At 43.7% G+C, this 16,546-nt stretch overlaps 1 protein-coding gene across 2 annotated transcripts in view; it reads left to right on the forward strand.

The window, feature by feature from the left end:
• LOC110493669 (A disintegrin and metalloproteinase with thrombospondin motifs 20) overlaps positions 1 to 10,968 on the forward strand; it is a 128,606-nt gene extending 117,638 nt beyond the window's left edge. For both annotated transcript variants that reach the window (XM_036952909.1, XM_036952911.1), the window contains 10 exons: positions 1,786 to 1,959; positions 3,689 to 3,859; positions 5,404 to 5,598; positions 5,792 to 5,921; positions 7,745 to 7,839; positions 7,927 to 8,021; positions 8,519 to 8,652; positions 9,782 to 9,873; positions 10,276 to 10,380; positions 10,585 to 10,968. In XM_036952909.1, the coding sequence (XP_036808804.1) occupies positions 1,786 to 1,959; positions 3,689 to 3,859; positions 5,404 to 5,598; positions 5,792 to 5,921; positions 7,745 to 7,839; positions 7,927 to 8,021; positions 8,519 to 8,652; positions 9,782 to 9,873; positions 10,276 to 10,380; positions 10,585 to 10,674 (1,281 nt within the window). In that variant the 3' untranslated portion in view covers positions 10,675 to 10,968. The remainder of the gene's footprint in view (positions 1 to 1,785; positions 1,960 to 3,688; positions 3,860 to 5,403; positions 5,599 to 5,791; positions 5,922 to 7,744; positions 7,840 to 7,926; positions 8,022 to 8,518; positions 8,653 to 9,781; positions 9,874 to 10,275; positions 10,381 to 10,584) is intronic.
• Positions 10,969 to 16,546: the final 5,578 nt, after the last annotated feature.

Below are 16,546 nucleotides of genomic sequence, written 5' to 3' on the forward strand. Positions count from 1 at the left end.
TGAGGCGCCTAAGACAGGGAGACAGGACAGACAGCTGATCGTCCTCGCAGTGGTAGACCACGTGTAACAGCACCTGCACAGGATCGGTACATCTGAACATCACACCTGCGGGACAGGTACAGGATGGCAACAACATGCACAATCCCTCCATCAGTGCTCAGACTGTGCGCAATAGGCTGAGAGAGGCTGAAAGAGGCTGAACTGAGAGCTTGTAGGCCTGTTGTAAGGCAGGTCCTCACCAGACATCGCTGGCAACAACGTCACCTACACAAACCCACCTTCGCTGGACCAGACAGGACTGGCAAAAAGTGCTCTTCACTGATGAGTGTCTCACCAGGGGTGATGGTTGGATTCGCGTTTATCGTCGAAGGAATGAGCGTTACACCGAGGCTTGTACTCTGGAGCAGGATCGATTTGGAGGTGGAGGGTCCGTCATGGTCTGGGGCGGTGTGTCACAGCATCATCGGACTGAGCTTGTTGTCATTGCAGGCAATCTCAATGCTGTGCGTTACAGGGAAGACATCCTCCTCCCTCATGTGGTACCCTTCCTGCAGGCTCATCCTGACATGACCATCCAGCATGACAATGCCACCAGCCATACTGCTCGTTCTGTGCGTGATTTCCTGCAAGACAGGAATGTCAGTGTTCTGCCATGGTCAGCGAAGGGCTCGGATCTCAATCCCATTGAGCACGTCTGGGACCTGTTGGATCGGAGGGTGAGGGCTAGGGCTATTTCCCACAGAAATGTCCGGGAACTTGCAGGTGCCTTGGTGGAGGAGTGGGGTAACATCTCACAGCAAGAACTGGCAAATCTGGTGCAGTCAATGAAGAGGAGATGCACTGCAGTACTTAATACAGCTGGTGGCCTCACCAGATAGTGATTGTTACTTTTGATTTTGACCCCCCCCCCCCCCCCTTTGTTCAGGGACACATTATTCCATTTCTGTTAGTCACATGTCTGTGGAACTTGTTCAGTTTATGTCTCAGTTGTTGAATCTTGTTATGTTCCTACAAATATTTATACATGTTAAGTTTGCTGAAAATTAAACAGTTGACAGTGAGAGGACATTTCTTTTGTTGCTGAGTTTATGTTTCTTTAGTCCCGGTCAGAGAGGGTGAGAGGGGACATGATGGGAAAATGTATGTGTTATGGTTTAGATTTCAGATCTGGTGGCTACAGCCCATGCCATACGACTCCTGAACATCTAGTCAAATGGCTACCCAGACTATTTTGATACCCCCCACCCTCCCCTCTCCACACAACTGCCACTCTATGTTGTGCATAGTCACTTTAATTAACTCTACCTACATGTACATACTATCTCAACTAACCGGTGCCCCCGCACATTGACTCTGTACCGGCACCCCCCTGTATTTATTGTTATTTTTTACTGCTGCTCTTTAATTACTTGTTACTTTTATCTCTTATTCTTATCCATATTTTTTGAAACTGCACTGTTGGTTAGGGGCTCGTAAGTAAGCATTTCCCAATTTCCCAATACCTGTTGTATTCGGCGCATATGACGAATACAATTTGATTCGTATTGATTACAGTACCAGTGGAATGACAGAAAAGGTTCTCTGAGCAGGAAATGTAATCAGATGATTAACTCTCTGAGTTTAAAATCACCAAAAAGTTGCATCAGGGAATAAAAAGTGGCTGCTGAAGGTGTTCGTGAAACGCCTTTGTGTGCAGACTTATATAGTGTGTGCTTCTTTCTGTCAGTGTGTGTTTTGTGTCAGGCAATCTAACGTGTGTGTTTGTGTGTTTGTGTGTATTTGTAGTGCTCTGTCCCCTGTGGAGTAGGGGTCCAGAACAGGGAAGTGTACTGCAGACTGAAGGGTACAGGACGGGTAAGAGAAGAGCTGTGTGGTTCCCACAACCATCCTGCCACTGCCCAGCCCTGCCAGGCTACTGAGTGTCTCCATTACACCTGGGCAGCCGGAGAGTGGCAAGATGTAAGTATTGACCTCTGTCTATCTTTCTCTTTGTCTTTCCATCTCCTTCTTTCTATTTCACTTCCCTTTTCTCTTCTTCTTCCTTCTCCTTTGACACAAACAGGGGCGAGTCACCAGCCCCTCCATATAACTGTCTTATTGTAGGTTTGGGGTTTCTCCCATCCAACTTCGAATTCACCTCTATGTGCTATGGGTCCTGTTCAGGGTTTGATCAGTAGCCGACCGTCAACGTGCTCTCTTTACTATCCAACCCCCCCCCCTAAAAAAACACTCCAGAGTACCCAGGCAAGGCCGCCATGTGTGAGGCACAGTGACGAAGTGGGGCTGTCCACTGGACATGTTTGTCTTCTGGGTGACTGGACAAGCACACAAAACACTAAGCCCCAAGTGGAACCTCAGTTTAGAATGCATCGCTTCCCCAAAATTCCACAAGGGGAAGAGAATTTGTTGAATGTCCCGAGACAGAACTTCAGAGAGCCAATGTGCTTTTAAATACGATTTCATCATTTGATTATATTCACATACATTTGTTAATAGAGGCAGACTCCAGTTGCTAGCATGTGTGTTTAATGAATACACAGCGGTTAGGGTGTTTGTGTGCGAGAGAAAGACATAAAATCATCAGATTTGTTATTGGCAGCGCTCGGACACAGCTCTTTCCACTAGACTAGAGCAAGTGGACCAGACCAGCTGTGTTTGTGAGGTCGCTAAGGTAGCCCAGCACTCCTGCATCACACAATGAGGGTTTGAATGATAACCATCAGTCTATGATAAATCACATCCAAACCTCAAAGCACTGATCCGTATCAGCTCTGCGGCTTTTGTCTTTTCGAGGGGCACTACACTGTGTGACGTGAGCACTGAACAGTCCCCTTGAACTCAGTGTTTTCTACCCTTGGCCCCTCTCTTTCTTTCATGTCGTCGTCGTCGTCCCCCCCCCCCCCCCCCCTCCTACATTGTCGCCAAAGTTCAGGACACAAAAAGATGAGCGCCATGTAAGGACTTTGTGCTGCTTCCTGGTGCAGGAATGTTTGCACGCACTCAGATCCTGTCTGCCTGTGTTGCTGTGCATTAAAGTGTAGAATACATTTTTAGACAGAACCGTTTTCTTCTAGAGTTTGACCATCTGGAGGAAACAACCAAACCTGGCAGAACTTCTCGGGGGATATCTCTGCTAGCGGTCCAACACTGCCCCCTATGCCAATCTGAAGACATTACCCTTTGTTCCACACTTTACTGTATTCACCTCATCCGCCAGCCGTCTCTCTCTCTCTCCTCTCTCTCTCTCTCGCTCTCTCTCTCTCTCTCTCTCTCTCTCTCTCTCTCTCTCTCTCTCTCTCTCTCTCTCTCTCTCTCTCTCTCTCTCACTCTCTCTCTCTCTCTCGCTCTCTCTCTCTCTCTCTCTCTCTCGCGCTCTTGCTCTCTCTCTCTCTCTCTCTCTCTCTCTCTGTCTCTGTCTCTCTGTCTCTGTCTCTCTGTCTCTGTCTCTCTGTCTCTGTCTCTCTGTCTCAGTCTCTCTGTCTCTCTCTCTGTCTCTCTCTCTGTCTCTCTCTCTGTCTCTCTCTCTGTCTCTCTCTCTGTCTCTCTCTCTGTCTCTATGTGTTGAATCTATATGTGGTAGCAATTGAGACTGGGGACAAGTTTACACTTGTATTACGTATAGTGCCTTTTGATGTTGACACGATGACTGACCCTCATGTTGTTCTTGTCCTCTGTCTGTTCTCCGCAGTGTAACGCCACCTGTGGAGAAGGTATGAGGAACAGGAAGGTTCTGTGTGTGGGGGCTGGGCTGACCCCTGTCCAGGACGCCCTCTGTGACCCCTCGTCTTGCCCTGCCCTGCGCCAGCCCTGCAGTGGAGCAGCCTGCCACTACACGTGGATGACAGGGGAGTGGTCACAGGTAGGAACCTTGGTTTAGGAAACCCCTGCCTCCTGTTTGTGTCACTTTTTCACTTCTAGAATTGCAAATCGACTGTGTCCTTGAAAAGCGCTATTCAAATCCCATGTATTATTATTATACCTTTAGATAGGCCTACCTTTGCGTCCTTCGATGTAACGATTTCCCAACAGTATTTGACTAGCCTAGGTCGTCAAAGACAAATGGATATATTGTGTTAATCCACATGTCTCTACAGTGGGGCAAAAAAGTATTTAGTCAGCCACCAATTGTGCAAGTTCTCCCACTTAAAAAGATGAGAGAGGCCTGTAATGTTCATCATAGGTACACTTCAACTATGACAGACAAAATGAGGGAAAAAAATCCAGAAAATCACATTGTAGGATTTTTAATGAATTTATTTGCAAATTATGGTGGAAAATAAGTATTTGGTCAATAACAAAAGTTTATCTCAATACTTTGTCATATACCCTTTGTTGGCAATGACAGAGGTCAAACGTTTTCTGTAAGTCTTCACAAGGTTTTCACACACTGTTACTGGTATTTTGGCCCATTCCTCCATGCAGATCTCCTCTAGAGCAGTGATGTTTTGGGGCTGTTGCTGGGCAACACAGACTTTCAACTCCCTCCAAAGATTTTCTATGGGGTTGAGATCTGGAGACTGGCTAGGCCACTCCAGGACCTTGAAATGCTTCTTACGAAGCCACTCCTTCGTTGCCCGGGCGGTGTGTTTGGGATCATTGTCATGCTGAAAGACCCAGCCACGTTTCATCTTCAATGCCCTTGCTGATGGAAGGAGGTTTTCACTCAAAATCTCACGATACATGGCCCCAATCATTCTTTCCCTTACACGGATCAGTCGTCCTGGTCCCTTTGCAGAAAAACAGCCCCAAAGCATGATGTTTTCACCCCCATGCTTCACAGTAGGTTTTGACCCCACGGGGTGAGATCTTGCGTGGAGCCCCAGATCGAGGGAGATTATCAGTGGTCTTGTATGTCTTCCATTTTCTAATAATTGCTCCCACAGTTGATTTCTTCAAACCAAGCTGCTTACCTATTGCAGCTTCAGTCTTCCCATCCTGGTGCAGGTCTACAATTTTGTTTCTGGTGTCCTTTGACAGCTCTTTGGTCTTGGCCATAGTGGAGTTTGGAGTGTGACTGTTTGAGGTTGTGGACAGGTGTCTTTTATACTGATAACAAGTTCAAACAGGTGCCATTAATACAGGTAACGAGTGGAGGACAGAGGAGCCTCTTAAAGAAGAAGTTACAGGTCTATGAGAGCCAGAAATCTTGCTTGTTTGTTATTGACCAAATACTTATTTTCCACCATCATTTGCAAATAAATTCATTGAAAATCCTACAATGTGATTTTCTGGATTTTTTTTCTAATTTTGTCTGTCATCGTTGAAGTGTACCTATGATAAAAAATTACAGGCCTCTCTCATCTTTTTAAGTGGGAGAACTTGCACAATTGGTGGCTGACTAAATACTTTTTTGCCCCACTGTATATCCGCTAAGGTGTGATCTCCATTGTGTGTGATTTCCAGTGCTCTACCAGCTGTGGAGTGGGCTACCAGCAGCGTATAGTGTCCTGCTCTGTGATGCCATCCTCCCTGACCCTGCACCCATATGATGCACAGTCCCGCCCCCACTGTCCAGAGCCCCACCCTCCTGGCACCAGACAGTGCCTCCTTAGGGACTGCCCACAAGCTGCCTACTGGAAAGTTGGCCCATGGAGCAAGGTGTGTTTCAGTGTGTTTGAGAGAGAGAAAAAGGGGGATGGAGAGAATGGGGAGAGGGAGAGAGAGGGGTTGGTAAACAGTATCAGGTCATGATATTGAAACAACAGTTACTTGATACAGTTTTGTTTTGTACTGTGAGTGTGTAATGTGTCAGTAGTTTCCATGTAATTGATGCCCTTTATGTGCTCCTCAGTGCTCCCAGACGTGTGGAGCGGGAGTGATGGAGCGCAGGTTGGAGTGTCTGGCCTCTAAAGGCCAACCGTCCAAACACTGCCGTCCAGCCGAGAGGCCCGAGTCACGGGCCGCCTGCCGAGAGAGAGAGTGTGAGTCTCTACAATACTACTTCTAGTGTACACAGCCTCTCTACTACTCATCTCCACTATTTCTACACAGTCTCTCTACTACTCATCTCCACTATTTCTACACAGCCTCTCCACTACTCATCTCCACTATTTCTACACAGCCTCTCTACTACTCATCTCCACTATTTCTACACAGCCTCTCTGCTACTCATCTCCACTATTTCTACACAGCCTCTCTGCTACTCATCTCCACTATTTCTACACAGCCTCTCCCTGAAGTATTAGGCCTAAAATGTAGATGTGCTTTCCTTGCCAACTTGTCTGATCCATGCAGTGCTTATTGCCAAACAGGAATGTGTATAGTAATAGTATTGAATAGACTGTGCTGTATATTGTGATTTGTCTGATGGTGTTTATAGAATGTCAACTTGTTTCTTTATTTGAACACTTTACGTTAACCTTGATTTTAAGCCTCTCTTGGAGAAGTTGATTTCTGACACAATAAATATTGAGTTGGTGACAGACAGCTTGCAGTGTGCTACGGTTGGGGTTAAGACTGGAGTTGAGTCTGAGATTGGGTCTGGTTCCGTGACTGGGTCTGGGGCTGAGGCCGTGGGAGACCTTCACTCCTGACCCTGGCTGTGTGTTAGCTGAGTCGGCTCCAGGTTTGCAGGTTCATTCCCCACATCTCAGATGTTTAGACACAGTCTCTCTGTGGAGCATTCTGCCGTTAAGTCTCTTGCCAAGTCAGGCATCGGGCGAAAGGAAAATGCTCGGTTGACAGCCGGTTCACCAGTAAAGTATTCATACTATCAGCTAATCGGAGAGTTCTGGCCTCCAACCGCACAGGAACAACTGTGGGGGGAATGTAAACAAAGAGAGATGTTTTTAACAAGGCCCCCCCAGTGTTGAACTCCTACTTACACCTTGACCAGATACAAATCATTTTCGTTGAGTTTTTCCTGCTGTTTATTTATTGGAATGCTTCTAACGTTTTGTGGAACACGATAATTTACTGACTTATGTGAAGTCTACTGTAGCACCACGGGGACTCTTCCATTATACGCTACAGTTACACTACTGTTCAAAAGTTTGGGGTCACTTAGAAATGTCCTTGTTTTTGAAAGAAAAGCTCATTTTTCTGTTCGTTAAAATAACATCAAATTGATCAGAAATACAGTGTAGACATTGTTAATGTTGTAAATGACTATTGTAGCTGGAAACGGCTGATTTTTTATGGAATATCTACATAGGCGTACAGAGGCCCATTATCAGCAACCATCACTCCTGTGTTCCAATGGCACGTTGTGTTAGCTAATCCAAGTTTATCATTTTAAAAGGCTAATTGATCATTAGAAAACCCTTTTGCAATTATGTTAGCACAGCTGAACACTGTCCTGATTAAAGAAACAATAAAACTGGCCTTCTTTAGACTAGTTGAGTATCTGGAGCATCAGCATTTGTGGGTTCGATTACAGGCTCAAAATGGCCAGAAACAAAGAACTTTCTTCTGAAACTCGTCAGTCAATTCCTGTTCTGAGAAATGAAGGCTAATCCATGCGAGAAATTGCCAAGAAATTGACGATCTCGTCCAACGCTGTGTACTACTCCCTAACACAAAGTGATTCCAAACTAAGTGACCCCAAACATTTGAACGGTAATGTATATGAAATGATTAGTTAAAATAACGTTCTAATATCTGTACTTTGTAACTTTGTTTTTCATGGTCATTTTCATTTCAGAGTTAAGTATCCTGTTATGTTCATATTGACCTACATATTGACGGGCACCATCCCCTATAATACTGTAAAACCAAAGGTGCTCCCTCTTATTCCTGATCACAGGTCAGCTGTTCGTGTCCTGCAGAGAGGTCCAGATGAGACAGGAAGTGAGGATGGATGGGGAGTTCTACCTGAAGGTCAAGTCCAGGATACTGCAGGTGTGTGTGCTCTGTCAAAATAACTTCCCATCACTTCGTCATTCAGCCACATCCTCATCTGTTGTCTCGATGTGTGTTTCCTCCTAGATCTTCTGTGCTGAGATGCAGACTGATTTCCCTAAGGAATATGTTACCCTGCGGAGTGGTCAGACAGACAACTACTCGGAGGTCTATGGATACAGGTGTGCTTGTTGAAATCAGATTATTCTCCTGCAACAATTGACATTCGAGTCATTTAGCAGACACTCTTTCCCACAGCAACTTACAGTAGTGAGTGCAAACATTTTCTCTTACTGGTCCCCCATGGGAATTGAACCCACAACCCTGGTCTTGCAAGCACCATGCTCTACCACCCTGTTGCCAGTGTATGTTATGAGTGACAACATGTATAGGATTCGTTCCTGTATTTAAAAAAAAATATATACCTTGATTATGGCCCAGCGTCTTCCGGGTTTGGCTGGTGTAGGCCGTCATTGTAAATAAGAATTTGTTCATAACTGACTTAACTGACCCTACCTCGGACGACGCTGGGCCAATTGTGCACCGCCCTATGGGACTCCCCATCACGGCCGGTTGTGATACAGCCTGACCAGGCAACATGTTCTGTCTACAGACAGAATGTACTGTATTTTCCATATAAGGAATGTACCTTATCTGTACCATTATTTTTAACGTCTAGGTTGCTGAACCCTTTTGAGTGCCCGTATAATGGCAGCAGAAGGCAGGACTGTGACTGCAGGAACGATTACTCTGCAGCGGGATACACTCTCTTCCACAAGGTCCGCCTGGACATCAGCTCCCTGAGGATAATGAGTGAGTAATGACCATGTGATTGCCTGACCACTCCACTGTAATGAGACCACACATCCATGTTGTTTTACCCCTGCACACACCCCACTCCTCTTACCCACAGCACGGAATAACGCCTTGCCAAGAGGGAATTGCTCACCGAATGCAATTTTGAACACCTTTCGCCATACTCCTCACAGAAATTGCGATAATCGCCTTTCAACGGGCCTTGGTCACGTCACTGGGATAGAGTCAAAGCAGTCCCCTTTAAGACACAAACTCACAGACACATGGTTACACGCAGGCATACTCACAAACACACAAATGCTCGTACACACACACAAAATCGATTGTGTTTTTTGACATACACATCGGGAGTCACACATACTCTCTCTCTCTCTTATACACACACACACACACACACACGCAACATCTCCAGGCAATATTCCTATCCTCTGCCCATTACGACGTCCAGCCCAACCTCTCCTGTTGTCCCTGAGCATGCCTTAGATTAGTGCACATGTGGCGTGGTCAGGATATGTGGTAATTATATGTGTGTGCGGCTAGGAGGAGGGAGCCCACCACTCCACTCCACCACTTCACAGAACCCATGCAGTCATCTTCCCATCCCATCCCATTCCCTGTCTACTCTGGTCCTGACAGCACATGTTCCCACCACGCCAGGCCCTCCCCTCCCACTGCAAGGAACCCATTTGGGCTTGACTCTTAAAAAAAAAAAAAGAAGAAGAATAATGACTTAGATTATGAGCTGCTCTAGCTGTGCAATGTGTTTCTCATTAACTTTACAAAGAGAGAGAGGGAGAGAGAGGGGGAGACAGGGAGGGAAGGGAGAGAGAAAGAGAGAGACAGGGAGGGAAGGGAGAGAGAGAGAGACACAGGGAGGGAGAGGGAAGGAAGGAAAGAGAAAGAGAGGGGGGAGAGAGAGGGGGAGGGAGACTAGGAGGGAGGGAGCGCACTGGTCATGGTCACCATGCGAGACGAAGCCGTAAAAACAGGGGAACTAAGATCATCTTAAATGTCATGTCGTTAGGCCTTAAGCCAAGGTAGTTGTAAGAGCCCCTCGTCTCCTACTCATGTGTCTGTGTATTGACTGTGACCTTCATATGCTCTGTGTCTCTGCGTTGTGTACCAGCCACAGACCTGCAGTTCTCTCAGACCCTGCTTGGCCGTCCCGTCCCGTTCGCCACGGCGGGAGACTGTTACAGCGCTGCCAAGTGTCCTCAGGTATGAAACACAGACCATTTGTGAGTCTATAAATGACAGACTATAATCTGTATGCCTGTATGTCTTGATGGGTGCCTTGAGCCAACCTTTGCTGGCCGAGGTGTTGAAATTCAGTTCTGTCTGACTGGGTTTTACTGACCTGACCCGTCCAGTCTGTTAACTGGAGAGAAGTGTGAAATCGTACGTTTTCCCAGTTTTCACCAGGGTAGTAACCACAGAATCACATTTAACCGTCCAGTGGAGCTCAGTGTGTCTGCCCACTGTACCGTGGTGCTTTAGTTGTCCGCCACCGGAATGGAAATTAGATACAGCCTAATTGACTGTTTTTGATTCCTGATCAGGTCCACTTAAAACAGTTTCAGTTTGTTGGTCTATTGTAATCACTCTGGTGTGCTTCCGCAGGGCCAGTTTAGCATCAACCTCATAGGGACTGGTCTGAAGGTGGCTGAGACAACCAAGTGGACCTCACAGGGCAACTATGTCTCTGTCAAAGTCCACAGATCAGAGGTAAGGAGGACTAGAAATTCTGGATGTTCTGAATGACTGTACTCTAAACCGTCCTATCGTCTGAATTGTCACTTGTTGTATTTTCGAATCTGATTCATTCAAGAGGAATTTCTAGAGGCATTAATAAAAATCATCATTCTCTATGGAAAGTTCATTTATTTGTCCTGTCCCATTCCATTCTCATTTCTCCCTCTCTGTCTGTAGGACGGGGCAAGAATCTACGGTCGCTGTGGTGGCTTCTGTGGGAAGTGCATTCCCCAGCCTCACAACGGCCTGCTGGTTCAGGTCCAGTAAGGGTCGGAGCAACGTCAGACCAGGCAGTGAAACAGACACCAGACCAGAGCTTCCGGGGATCCAATGCACTTTGTGAATGTGGCCACTAACTCCTCCCTTCATCACCCCTTCCTCCCCACCCGGCAGCTAGAACATAGGGACAGCTCAAAGAATCTACACTGAGTATGCCAAATATTAGGAACACCTTCCTAATATTGACTTGCACTGCCCCCTTTTGCCCTCAGAACAGCCTCAATTCGTCAGGGCATAGACTCTACAAGGTGTCAAAAGCGTTCCACAGGGATGCTGGCCCGTGTTGACTCCAATGCTTCCCACAGTTGTTTTAAGTTAGCTGGATGTCCTTTGGGTGGTGGACCATTCTTGATACACACAGGAAACTGTTGAGCGGGGAAAACCCTGCAGCGTTGCAGTTCTTGACACAAACCGGTGCGCCTGGCACATAATACCTATTCAAAGACACTTAATTATTTTGTCTTGCCCATTCACCCTCTGAATGACACACATCCATGTCTCAATTGTCTCGAGGCTTAAAAAACCTTCTTTAAACCTGTCTCCTCCCCTTCATCTACACTGATTGAAGTGGATATTAACAGGTGACATTAATAAGGGATCATAGCTTTTACCTGGATTCACCTGGTCAGTCCATGTCATGGAAAGATCGGGTGTCCTTAATGTTTTGTATACTCAGTGTACACACCGCTAGCCATGCAGGGTCCTTTAAAAGAAGACGAGAGACAACCTTATTACGTTCCGTCCTCACTAGTGTTTGTAATTGTAGTGGTTACCAATCTGCATTGGAATATGAAAAGCAGAATTTGTCAGACACTCTCACATATTCCAGCATTGTACAGTCTCAAAGGGCCACCATCATATTTCTGGTCGGAAGTTGCAACACTGAGGTAGCCACTGCATAGTACCGAGCTTAGGGAAGAATCCTCTCATGGTTGGAAGTGAGATCTTCCTCATCTCGCAAAGGTACCATTTTTCTTTTGGTGAAATAGGTGAAATAGTCATTATGGAACTGGCACAAAGTGTTTTTATTTTTATACCGTCAGCGAGGAAACGTTTTGTTCTTAAAATGGAACATCTCGCTAAATATTTGAATTGTATTCGCTAGTAGTGTCATGACGCGTGGGTTATTACTCATTCCTGCCAAAAGGCTGTTCTTGTTGTGATTAGTATTCATCCAAAAGGATAGGAAGAAGAGAGCTACAGATCAGGAGATACGTCCAGACATGGGTTCTTCGGGAAATATTTGTTCACCAATTAGTTAGCTAGGGTTTGTGTACTACTGTTGTTGTGCATTCTTCTACTAATGGTCACCCAGACTTGCCTTATCTCAAAGGTCAAAGGTTACAGTGAGGAGTACTATGCCTTCTGACCACTGCATCCCAGACTAGTCATCACTGTTCAGAACCCAATGTTACTGACTACTGACTGACAATGTGATTAGAATAATATCTCTAGCAGGTCATAGAGAGACAACCAATAGACACTAACTAATTGGTGATGTGGTCTGGGGGGAAAAATTGGTTGTTTGTCCCTGGAAAACAGTTTGTTTATATATATAAATGAATTCATATGGTGGTAACTGTTGTCTACATCATTTAAGAGGTGGAAAGTCAAGGCCGAGCTCTCATCTCCAGTCAGAAACTAGTTTGGCTTAGTTCACTTGTGACATTGTTTTCCAGATCATGTCCCTTCTAGGTCCTATAGGTGCATGCGACCCTACCTCTCACAAGCATCCATACTCATGAGATGTATTTCATTATATCGTCAAATATTTCTTTGACCATATTTATACTGTAATGATACATAGATACATGTTTTTGTACTACAATGACTACTAGAAGCCGGGAAGCTATTGTTTGGTTTACTTGTTTGTTGCTGAAATGGTATTACAGTGTGTAGGGTGAGTAACTACTAATCTGAAAGAGGCTCTTTGAATGGTGCTTTAATAGCACTGACATCACCACTAATCTTGAGAAGGAACTCACTACTGGCATTCGAACTGCCATTAGCTTCATGCCTAGTGTAAATGTACTACTACAGAATAATGCCCACAATGCTTTGCAGAACATGTCATGGTCCTTTTATTAATGTAGCTGAAGACCAACCTGGAGGGTTGCCAGATATCCTGAACTACATGAGGGAACCTGCCTGAAGTAGCTCTATCATCATTTAGGTAAATGAAACTATTTTTCACCACTATAACTGGGGCAGATTTGGCAACCCTGCCATGCTGGTACGCCGATGTTAAGCTTTAACCAAAGTTTCATAGATGCAGATTAGAATTTTTGTCAGACAATGCAGCTACTTTTGATTTAAAGAATGGTAGGTAGAAAACCCCTTACAAAAGTCAATGAGCAGCTAGAAAACCTTTGGCTATCATTCTTGTTTGATAGGCAATTATACTATGATGAGGTCTGTATCAGAAATTGAAAGAATACTTGATGCACTATGTGCCATAAATTTTGTAGAAAAGTAATCCTGTTTGTTTCTTTTTTTTAAATAATAGTTCAGATTTTGTAACTTATGATGTATGTTTATTTTTTAATATTCGTGCTGTGTTTTGAATGTAATGGGAATTGGTACGGAATTGAACAAGATGCTTGTTTGCTATGTATTATCCAAAGATGATTTTAAGAATCATATGTACTTACAGTGTGTATGTAGGTTATATAAAATGGATTGATCCAGGTGCTATGGTCACTAATTGCATCAACATCATAGGTCTTGCTACTTTACTAATACTGTAAAATAAGAAATAATAAAATATTTTAATGCTTTTCAATTGATTTCTGTGTGTTGAATGCTTCCATATTACAATGCTTTTGTCTTGCTTCATACAGAGTGAATGGTTAACAGATCAATGCTGGTGCGCTCTTCAACAGAGGTGGCCTTTGGTTAGACATGAATGGCAGAGGGTCAGAGCTAGTTAGATGGCTGTGTTAGCTGACTTGTGGGCCCATGTGGATTCACTTATTTGTGCATTTCCAAAACATGACTTGAGTTCAATTTCACTCAAATACTTTGGCTGTAGTTTCTCACTACACTAGGTACACTAAATGTTGAACCCTACAGCTTGGGCTGCCAACTTATCAATGAGTCACCAAATCCATATGTCAAATCAAAAAGTGAGGTCAGTTCTCCAATTCTCTTTGAAAACATGACTAAAAAAAGCCAAATTCAAAATAATTATGTCACTGAAAATGACTTGATAATGAAGGCACAGGTACTTTAGTGAGAAGAGCTGTTTATGTATGAGGCAGGCTCAGCTTTGTACATTAAATAAAACCAGATACCGTAATCCCTAAAGAACTTCTTTGATTCTGTGCCAGTAGAAAATGTTTTTAAAAAACTAGCTTGGTTCCCCAAAAAGTGAATCTAATGATTTGGAAGAAGGGTTGTATCACAACAAGAACTCCCCAAAAGCAGTTTTCCAGGGAAGCCAAGCTGTGCTGAAGTCCACATTGAGTCTTCTGGCTAAAGAGAGAGAAGTCAGATTAGATGTGCTGGGCTCCTCTGTTCTATGCTCAGAGAAACCAGACATCCCTAATGAATGTGTTGAGAAACATAGACCAGCACAGAGGATCCTCATAAAAGCAACTAATGATTGATGTTAAACATGAAAAACATCATACGTAAAGGAAGCAGCCCAGCTAGTTGCTCCACTCTGCATTCCATTACCACATCACTTCTAACCAATGATTTATATATGGTATACACTATGGGCCCGAATCAGACTTAAGAAATGTACGGCTTAACTACCCACATCTTTCCTATGCACTTCTCAGTAGTTGGTATTCAGGCACCTTATGTAGGTGCATAACAGGCTTTGCTGGCGTGGTTCCCTTGTGGGCGCTGAACACATTAAATTAAACCCCTGAAAACCCAGATTTTCTCATGGAATTTTCATTCAATAGGGTTTTCAGTACATTTATCTTAAGCCATCCCTTAAAATAGGGTCTAGGCCTACCTTTAACTAGAATTGTGTTGTCAGACTAGAATACACTGAGAGAACGGGTTCAGAATACAGGGATCAATGAAAGAAAGACATCTAAATATATGTGTATTTGTCTCTGTTTCAGCACCAACTGGTAGATTTAAAAATACTCTGATCTTGTAGATTAGCACATTTTTGGGTTAGGAAAGTATGCATGAATCATGAAAAAAAACGAACTGGTTTGGAGAGCCTTTACGCACACAATATATTGATGAATCAAAAATACAGTGGTTTGTTTCATGCTGAAAGTGGTCATATTCAAGTGCAATCCAGGAAACGTTAGAAGGTGGAAAAAAAGTGTACAATAAGGGATGAACAATAGTCATGTAAATCTACCCTAATCCTCACTAATCATGGAAAAGTATGACAACTGAACCGTGCACCAGGCTCAAGGTCTGAGTTCCACAATGATTCAAATAGACTACAAGTCCCAAATTATTGCCCAACGTTACCCTAATATGATCCACTAATGCTAGCAACCCTCAGGAACAACTACACAGAAGTGACAGAGGACAGAAAGGTAAACGGAATGGAAGGACGCAAAATAAAAAAGGACACACAATAAAAATTCTGACCAAACAGTTATTTATAGCCTACTTCACTGTGGAAAAAGGGGCCACAATACATGTCATGTTGATATGATTTTCACTTTTCTTCCATATGACTGGTTTCACATTCATCTCCAGGGATCTTAAGGAAAAACGATTTAAAACAATGTCTGCGTATTTACGATCCGCTTCTCCAAACTGTTTATTCATTTAACTAGCTCTTATCAACAGCTCTTCTCAATTATAAATGACAGTTTATGGAGAATGCTGTCATTTCTATCAGAAAAAAAATGAAGTTAATGCTTATTCATGGTTTCCTCCTGTGTAAATAAAGGTGGTGGAATTATGAAGTCAGTCAGAATATGTTGTCTCCGTAGACACGCCTCCACCACGCCTTCATTTCTTAGATCTCCACCCCGAACGAATAACGGATAAATAGCATGCTATTCTCATGCTTAACTTCAAGATCACACTACGCATTTAGAGAAAAGTGCATAAAGAGAGAATTATGTTCCACTTAAGCATGCTTAACTCTGGTCCGAATCGGCCTCTTCATGACTGACAGGAGTAAAAACAATATTAAAAACAATATTTTGGAAGCTATATAAAATGCATTTATTCATGTTTATATTTGTTTTTGCCATGTTTATTCTACAGACAATTTAATGCATACTTTTACATTATATTATGTGAACTAAACATACAAACAAAGAAAACTTTATATATAAAAACAATTTCCTTTTTAGAAAGTTCTAGTGTTACTTTCCCCACCACAAACAAACACTTAAATACATGTCATTTTGTCCTTGAAACATTTAATTGAAATACTGTAGAATTCCATTAACTCCTTTGGAATACTGGTCTTCTGAGGAGTGCCAATATGGCCGACCGGTGGTGGCTAAAGCCTCTCATTGGCCAATGCATAGCATAAGCAATTCAGGTTTTATACACAGTACATCATTGCTTCAAACATGGAGCATTCTAAAAGTATTTTACTGTATACAATGGAAAGATCATTTTCTCTCTCCATACATTAGAAAGTACATTGGTTTAATATTACAATGTACATGCAGTGACAGTCGAGGTTATAAAAAGAGGTCTGTTTAAAAACGTATAATCTGATCAAATCGCATTGGGCCCTGGATCATTGGGTAACAAATTCCTGATTTGGGTAAACACTGCCCTCTGCTGGAGGTACAGTGAGACTACACAAGCCGTGTCATAGTCATTGGACTGTGCACTTCATTTATTTGTACATACAGCAACATGATGTTAACAAGTCCATAAAACATAGGTTAAATGGTTAGATATAGGTGTA

This window comes from Oncorhynchus mykiss, chromosome 2 (assembly GCF_013265735.2).
Source record: "Oncorhynchus mykiss isolate Arlee chromosome 2, USDA_OmykA_1.1, whole genome shotgun sequence".
Lineage (NCBI taxonomy): Eukaryota > Metazoa > Chordata > Actinopteri > Salmoniformes > Salmonidae > Oncorhynchus > Oncorhynchus mykiss.